The sequence below is a fragment of the Xenopus laevis genome, chromosome 6S, assembly GCF_017654675.1.
Source record: "Xenopus laevis strain J_2021 chromosome 6S, Xenopus_laevis_v10.1, whole genome shotgun sequence".
Taxonomy (NCBI): Eukaryota; Metazoa; Chordata; class Amphibia; order Anura; family Pipidae; genus Xenopus; species Xenopus laevis.
The window spans coordinates 34,471,444-34,480,519 of NC_054382.1; the positions used below are offsets into that span (position 1 = coordinate 34,471,444).

Genomic DNA, 9,076 nt, shown 5'->3' on the forward strand with positions numbered 1-9,076 from the left:
ACCAACAGAACCCCCTTCTCTTCCACAGTTCCACCAGCAGTAGCCCCTTCCTCTGCCACAGTTCCACTAGCAGAACTCCCCTTTTTCTGCCACAATTATTTTATACCAACATTATCTCCTTTTTCTGCCACAGTTCCACCATCAGTACCCACCAGCAGTATCCCCTTCCAGTGTCGGACTGGCCCACTGGGATACCAGGAAAACACAGGTGTCTGACATTTGGCCTATTTCATGGCCATTCCCTATTTCTATGTGAACAAAGAGACTAAAAAGATGGAATAATAGATTATAATATGTAAAGAAAAGACACTAAGAGAAAAGAGGTTGAGTGAGGAGAGGAAGAATAATAGTACTGAGAGTGGGCCCCTGGTCTAAGGTTTTTGGGTTGGCCCCTGGTCTAAAGTTTTTGGGTGGGCCCCTGTTGTCCCAGTCCAACACTGTCCGCTTCCTTTGCCACAGTTCCACCAGCGGTACCCCCGTCCTCTGCTTCAATTCCACCTGCAATACCCCCATTCACCTGCAGTGGAAGAAGGTTTATAAATGTTAAAGTTTGCACCAGTGTGCAGTGAATGTAATAAAATTTCTTGCTGAAAAAGTTGCTATTTTTGCTCCAAAAGATTACGAGACCTTCAAGCACTTCTTAAAAGTGCGCAAGCGCAATTAAAGTTTAAAATGCAATAACAGTTTGAGGAAGAATATTACATTGCAAAATGGGAAATTTTATTCGTATATGTGCAAATATTATTACATTCACCCAAAAGTCTTGTGTGCCTGTTTTTTTTTTTGAAAGCTGTTCCAGATATCAATATTTATCAACCTTAAAGCATATTTCAGCATAGTGAACCAAGGTTTAGCATCAAAAAGTTGTCTTTAAAAATACAGTTCTTAATGCCACCTCAAGGAAATAAATAAATATATTATTTATATATGCTCCACCAAAGTGCAAAAAAGGAAATTAAGGTTCAGACAGATGAGGTAATTGACTAAGTGATTGCTGGAACCTTGAAGAGGACTTTTGAGCCAAGTTCTCAATAAGTAAAATACTTCAGTGCCATTCAGATCATTTCCTGTTGCTTAACATTTTCATTACACAACTTTCAGTGTCCCAGATATCATTTCCCACAAATGAGCCAATATGTAAAACCCCTTCACTGCGAAAGAGAGGCAAAACATTGCATAGCTTCACATTTTACTTAATCAAATATTTTTCTTTCATTGACTGGATGAAACACAATTTATCTCAAAATGGTGGCCGCCGATGATGATTGAAAAACTCAACAAAATTTTGCCACATGCATTGGACTCAAAGGGAAGGTGAAATTACATTGTGGTGCAACAGTATATACATTGCCCAACCTTGTTAGAGACACTCCTTTCCACTGTGCTACAACTGTTTTTCATAAAGGAAAATAAATATTTCAAAACATGGTGTCCTGATAGGGGGAAGGTGGGTACCGCTGCCATTGGTTGATGTGTAAGGCAAGGGGTGTCTGCATTTATTCTGCCTCTTTTTTTAGCATAAAAACTAGGAGTATATATCATACTCGCTGCATTACACACATTTAATATTAATTGAAGCATCCTCAAAAATTGGATTAAATCGAATCCTCCGGAGATAATGGATGTCATCACGGAGCTGAAAACTCTATGTACAAATGAAGCTATTGCTTTTAAATTTGATAGCGTGAGGAATCGTACAAATTTTTTGTCAAAATGGAAAATTTTCATGAATAACTTTTCTCAAACTGATAGATCCAAACTTGACTCAATTCTTTATTCACCATAGATCCATGACATTAAAATTATATGACACTAGCTAGTACTATTACGAAAATAATAAAATCTAGATTAGGACTATATTTTAGACAATAGTCCTACAATATCCATTTTCACTATAGTTTGTACTTGTTGTACTAGAAATTTGATCTATTTGTTTTTTTTTTTTTTTAAAAATGAATATATTAGAATGCTTGTATTAATTACCTTATTAATTATTGCATTTGTTTTGCATGTATTTTTGTTGTTATGGTACATTTATGTCATTGATGTAACTATCTATTTATAAAAGAATTAAAAAAAAAAAACTAGGAGTATTTTTGACATAACAAAATGCATAGTGAAATAGTAGTGTAGATTCACAACAGTTATTACCGCTGCTGAAGACACCAATTTTGTCATAAAACTGTATTGGAATAAAAAGTGCTGATTATCAGACTCTGACTTTGTTTAAACGTAACAACCAGGAGTTAAGCAAATGCTGCTTTCAATAGCAAGTGTTTTTACAAATAACTTTAAAAGCACTGGATATACAGTATTTAATAAATGTATAATGGAATTAGAATTATGTTATCTTTAATAAGGCAAAATGTTATTTTTGGTTTGACTTTACCTTTAAAGAGGTGCGATGGTAACCCTACACCAAGACATGGCAGACATTATTTGATTTTCATTCAAACAAGGAACTTGCATGATAATAAATAGGGCCGCTGTATGCTGTAGCCCCACCTTAATCTGTAGCTTGCCTTATTAACCATTTCAGCAAGAGTGACCTAATTCCAGAAGGAAATCTTCTACAGTAACTTTAGGGTCGCAGGTTTTAGTGGGTGACAAGAGGGTTCCAAAAAAGATGGTCAATACTTTTAGAGATGGTAACATCCGTTTACATCCTGTATACATACATTATGAGAAATACATCATTCAAAAATGTTATCACCACCTGTTCCAGCTCCAAACAGGATCAGAAACTCAGTGTCGGACTGGGATGCCAGGGGCCCAACAGAAAACCTTAGGTTGAGGGCCCACTTTCCAAACTATTATACATCCTCTCCTCACTCAACCTCTTTATTCTCCTACTCTCTTCTCTCTACATACTATACTCTATTCTTCCATTATAAAGCCTCTTTATTCCCATAAAGAAATAGAGAATGACCATGAAACAGGCCAAAGGTTAAAAGCAGGAGGGCCCACTGACACCCTGACCCACCGGGAGTTTTCCTGGTATCCCGGAGGGCCAGTCCGACACTGCAGAAACTGCTTCCCTTAAGGCTGCTGCTGTCAGTCAGGGCCTCTATACAGTGTATTCAGCAGCCACAAAACCTGTTGATTCAGGTGACGTTTACTGTACTGAAAAACCAGCCCCTTTAATTACCTGTCAGCAAGTTCTTTACATCCTCGGGAAGAGCCGGATTCATTGTAAAAGTCCTATATGAAAGTCAGAACACAGGTGCAATCAGCTAGTGGCTGCACAGTAGCGCGGCTGTTTCTCAGTGCTCATAAAAACAGGGAAGTTAATATGTAAGAGGGGAACAAAAAAGCTTGTGCGCTTGCAGTGTTTAAGGAAGTGACCGGACAAATCACCCTGTTCAAGCTTTCCTCCTCCCCCCACCACAAGCAGACAGTCACACACTACAGTGCAGTTTTCATTACACGGAAAGAACAACTGACTTTGTAAAGAAAACACATTTACAAGTTTATTTTCAACAAGAGTGCTTTCTTTAGTAACTAGGCAGAGAGTGACTCATTTACCTTACTGAATGTTTGTGGAAGATACTGAGAGCCAGTCCAAATCTATTGTCACCACATACACTAAACGTGTTGGGTTTACTGATGTCTTACTACAGGCAGTATCAGCGCCGGATTTACATAGCAGGCTCCCCTAGGCCCGCTGCCGTTCATCACCCCCATACCCTCCCGTTCTTTTGTGCACACATTTTTTAGCATCAAGTCTGGAGTACTGGGGATTGGTGTGCAGGAAATTTTAAAAGCTATTGTATCTCCTACCAATTCCCAGTTCATCTTATCAAAACAATTCTGCCTTTGTGCATACCTCCCAACATTTTGGAAGTAAAAAGAGGGACAAAAATGTTTTCTGCATGTAGAGCGGCAATTTTTTTGACCACACCCATTTTTGTGGCCACACCCCGTAATTACCATGTTCATTATCTAAATCTAAACTGTTAAAATTACTTATTTTCTTATCTCAAAATTGTTACAAAGTATCTTAGTTGCACCTGTTAGCTGTACTGGCCTCTCTGCCAAAAGCCAATTAAGTTAGAAACTTTGTTTCTTTTTCTGGCTGTTCAGTGCAGAGAAAAGAGGGACTTTCCAGAACAAATGAGGGACCTCAGGTTGAGCTGTCAAAAGAGGGACTGTCCCTCTGAAAAAGGGACAATTGGGAGGTATGCCTTTGTGGCCTTTCCACAAATCCGGGCCTGGGCAATATCTGTAGAAAGCCATCCCCTACTATGTAGCAAAAGTTGTACAGTAACCCATATCAACCAGTCAGAAGTTAAGCTGGCCATATACTGTATAAGCAGATAGAGGCCAGAGCCACACAGGGCTGGTTCTCGGCCAATCCGCTTGCCTTTTACTTGCTTGCAATGCAGTGCAGGCTCTGGAGCAAGTAGAGACCAGCAGATTGCTTGATCCTTTGCCTGTGTTTATACAGAGGTAAAAAATCAGCCCCCATGGGGCACTGACCTTAAGCTTCTTATTCTGCCACTTCAGATTAAGTTGCCATTTATCTGACCAAGTATGGACCCTTCAGCAGTGGTGGAGTATAGAGATATGGGGCCCCTAGGCTACAGCCACATGCTCCCCCTTTAGACTACTGCTGGGCAGATCCAGGCACGTGTGAACCTGAGCTCTCTACTCCGGGTTGGGTCATGTTACTGAACCTGAATACATCCAGGATAGTGATGTGCAGGCCAGCCTGATACCCGTGGGACCCGTGGGCCAGACAAACCTCGCACCTCCGGTTGCGGGTGGCCACCGAGTCCGGGTTGAGCTCTTCATCCTGCTCTTCCCACTCTTCCCGTCCGCCCGCCACCTTTCACTGCTGGTCTTCCGGCATTCGACTTCTGGCTTCCTTTTTTATAGACCCTTTTTGTGACATCATAGGCGGGGCGGCACGGGTCTGTAAAAAGAACTTGGAAGTCGCAGGCAGGTGCGGGTTCACGGAGGGCAAGTTATGCCCGCACATCACAAGTCCAGGAGCATGCCTTCTTCTCCCAGCAGGTGTGTTAGACTGGGCCCAGTACACAAATAAAAACATTTTAATAATAGTAAAAGAATTGGGCCAAGGTGAGCCTGTGCATTAATCTGCCCCTACCCTTCAGTTCTGCCTCCCCAAAAGATATATGACTGAAAATGACCCACCCCCTGCAAAAACCTTCAGTGAGGGGTTGGGTTGAGTTTTGGTGCTTCACTGGTTGTGTATCTATCACTGAATAATTGCCAATCTATAACACCCCATGCCATAAGACAGAAGTTTCTGACTATTTTTGGTTCACAATCCTGTTTAAGAAAAAACATTTGTTTAGGCCCCTCTTAGCTCATAAAAAGTTTACAAATGTATGAAATCTTAGCTGAGAAGCAGCATTTACCCCTAAATCATGAGTTACGGGAAATACAAAATCCCTTCTAACCAAATAATTGTTTTTAAAATGATTTCCTTTTCTTTGTAATAGTAAAGCAGTAGCTTATAGATGGTAAGTAAGCTGCATGAATCAAGTGTCGGACTGGCCCACAGGGATACCAGGAAAACTCCCGGTGGGCCCAGGTATCAGTGGGCCCCTCATGCTGGTAAACATTTGGCCTATTTCATGGCCATTCCCTATTTCTTTGAGAAAAAAGAGGCTAAATAGATGCAATAAAGATTATAGTATGCAAAGAAAAGAGACTAGGTGGGACATTCACTAACAATCGTAGTTGTGCTGGCGTCCGCTTCGCTGCACTTTGCTGCACTTTGCTGCACTTCGCCAGGCGTATTTTCGCCAGCTCTCTGCAAATTCACTAAAATCCGAAGTTGCGCTCAGGGGTAGCGTAAGGTTGCGAAGTTGCGCTAGCGTTGATTCGCCAAGCAAAGCGAAGTTACGCTAGCGATGGTTAATTTGCATACGGCGCCAAATTCAAATTTCAATGGAAGTATTCGTAGCAGCACTACACAAGCCTGGGAAACCTTCAAAACATCAAATAAAATGTTTATTTTGCCCTACACATGTGCCCACTGTATAGTTAAGTTGCCATGAGTTAGGAAATGTAGGGGGGAAGGAGGGGAGCCCCAAAATTTTTCGATCGTTTTCAGCCTATCACCCATAATAAAGAAAAAACGCCAGCGTTTTTTGGGACTTAGAAAATTTTTTAACTTTTTTTGAAGCAATCCCTATCTACTATATTGCGCTTCACCTGGTCTGAGGTGGCGAAGGAAGTCTGGCGTAAAAGGTAGCGTTCAGAACAATGCGCGCATTAATGAATTTGCGTAGTTACGTCTGTTGCGCAAATTCACTAGCGAAGTTACGCCAGCATCCGTTAGTGAATTTGCAAAGTAACGAAAATGCCCAACGCTAGCAAATTCACACTAGCATTAGGCGCTTCGGCGCTTCGGTGCCTAGTGAATTTGCCGAGAATAGAGGTTGAGTGAGGAGAAGAAGAATAATAGTACTGAGTGGGCCCCTGGTCTATGGTTCTTTGGTCTAAGGTTTTTGTGTGGGTCCCTGGTGTCCCAGTCCGACACTGCATGAATCCATATTGATGACAAAACAATTCCATTGGATTCAGTGTTCAAATATTTTAACATACTTAGTATAGTGATCTAAATGAAAGAAAGACCCCTTTATCCAGAAAACCCAGGTCCTGAGAATTCTGAAAAATAATTTCTATAGCTGTAAAAGTAGTAATAAAACAGAACTATATTGACTATGAAATCTGCAATGGACTTTGACACCTCCCTAGTTGGATATTTGCAGTAAACAATAAAGAGACATTTATTTTAAACTCCATGAGGTCTATTCCTTTCTCCACTAGATAAATGCTAGGCATGTTAAACTGCCATTTTTATACTTGATCCTAAACATGATGTATACTATAAAGATATGACAACCCTTTTACAAGAATTCTCTGAGATGTGATTTAAAACTAAACACTCAAATGATGGCATATGCCATCACTCAACAAAGCATACCCTCCTTGGTATATGACCTGAAGTGCACAATAGTAACTACTGTGCACAACTGATAAATATTGCCCATGTTTATCCTCTAAACTCACTCTGCAGTTTCCTTATTTTAACATGTCAAGATGTCTACTATCAATAAGTAGCTATACTATAAATACTCATTGAAGATGAAAATTATGTTTCTGTGTCAGTAGTACAAAATGTAGCAATATACTGTACCATACTGTAGCCATTGCAATGCCCCTTTCGAAGCAATGGTGGACCTAATGCAAGGGCAATGGTGGACCAAAGCAGCCTGCCCTTAACAAATTTGCATCAGTACTGCCCTGCCCTACTTTTATTAAGTCTGTCTTTAAGATCCATAACATGAGAAATAATAAAATAGAATATCCAATGGATTTTTCAATGTTAATACATATATTGGACCTGTTACCAGAATGGTTGGGACCTGAGGCTTTCCAGATCTCCGTACTTGTAGGGGGTTATTTATAAAAATCTCATTTTTTCTGGTCGTAGATATAAAGGGGAAAAACACATTTTTTTCAGGGGAAAAAAAATTCAGATTTCTTTTATTTATTAAACCCCAATGCTGCTAATAATCAGAATAACAAAGTACTCCATCTCAAACCCGAGGTCATGTAGAAGTGAGTGGCAGATGTGGCGTTTACAATTGGAAGATATCATGATCTGCTCTGGGTTTTGTACAATAATCCGAATTGCCCATCAAATCCGGAAAAATCGTAGATTTTTTTTTACCATTTTATCGAGTCTTTTCCCACACCAGATTTTTTCGAGTAAATTCATTGATAAAAACATGTGAATGGGAGTTTTGTGTTTAGAAAATGGTGAGAAATTTTTGGATTCTAGTAAATAACCCCCTATTAAAAAAAATTTAAGCATGAAACAAACCCAAAACGATTGTTTTGTTTCCACTAAGGATTAATTATATCTTAGTCACCATCAAGTACAAGGCACTGTTTACAGAGAAAAGGGAAATTCATTTTAAATTTTTTTTTTTTTTACTTTATAGGAGAGGGTCTTTCTATAATTCGTAGCTTTCTGGATAACAGGCAAATGTATTTAATGTACCAATAGCCTGATAACTATCTCAAATAATTTCACTTTCGAGTACTGAGAGAAAATGTTTGACAGTAATTACTTTGGGAAGCTGCTTCCCAAGCTTCTGCCAAAACCTGAAATGACATAGTGGAATAACTGATGGATTGGGTGGAATTATAATGAAGAAAGATACTTATTTACACTTGCGCTGAACCAGTTCCACCTGCATCTGTGCATCGTGGGAAATATAAATTTTCCCTTACCATGGTTTCTGTGCTGCTATAAAAACATTTGTAAGAGGGTTGTGGTTAAAATAGGAGCTGTGGTTTAACATTTACCAAAAGCACACTCTGCACACTGTGTTTATTCTGCTTTCATATTGTGACATTGTAGAACATTGGCTGGTATGGTTCTTGTTTTGATCACCGGAGGAACACCAGCATTGTTCATGTGTATTAAGATTCCAAAAGAAGATTTACCACAGTGAAATGTAATGGGGATGAAATATTTCTTAATTACCAAACATTATCTGAATATAAAAGTGTCACTGTTTATTTCTAATTCTGTCTTCAGCCCTCCATTCAATGACATATGAAAAGCAAAGCCAGGCTTAGGGTACAAATTAATCTGTGGGCAATTAGAAAAACAATGTAAAAGAATTATAAAGACTGTTATCCATTAATCCACTGGGTATTTTGTGTTAGACTGGTTCTCTTAGGCTAGTGTCAAATATAGTGTTTTCTCTTCTAGTATAAATGTGAGCTCCAAAATCTGTCCCAAGTGTACAATGACAGGGAGATGGTGTGCCTAAAGATGGGATGGAAGGCAGCTCATCTACATCACCAGAGCCAATTCCATGCATGGTAGTAACCCCCCTTTCATACTGTGTGTATATACATATATATATCTATATATATCTATATATATATATATATATATCTATATATATATATATATATATATATATATATATATATCTATATATATATATATAGATATATATATAGATATAGATATATATATATATATATATATATACCGTATATATATAGGTTGACAAGA

The 9,076-nt window shown here is 39.0% G+C and overlaps 1 protein-coding gene across 2 annotated transcripts in view; it reads right to left on the reverse strand.

Annotated features, from left to right (window-relative positions):
* Window positions 1-3,336, reverse strand: part of skap2.S (src kinase associated phosphoprotein 2 S homeolog) — a 164,672-nt gene extending 161,336 nt beyond the window's left edge. Inside the window, exon 1 of one of the 2 annotated variants that reach the window (XM_018268770.2) lies at window positions 3,149-3,336. In XM_018268770.2, coding sequence (XP_018124259.1) covers window positions 3,149-3,191 — 43 coding nt within the window. In that variant the 5' untranslated portion in view covers window positions 3,192-3,336. 2 annotated transcript variants of the gene reach the window in all.
* Between the last annotated feature and the right edge of the window lie 5,740 nt (window positions 3,337-9,076).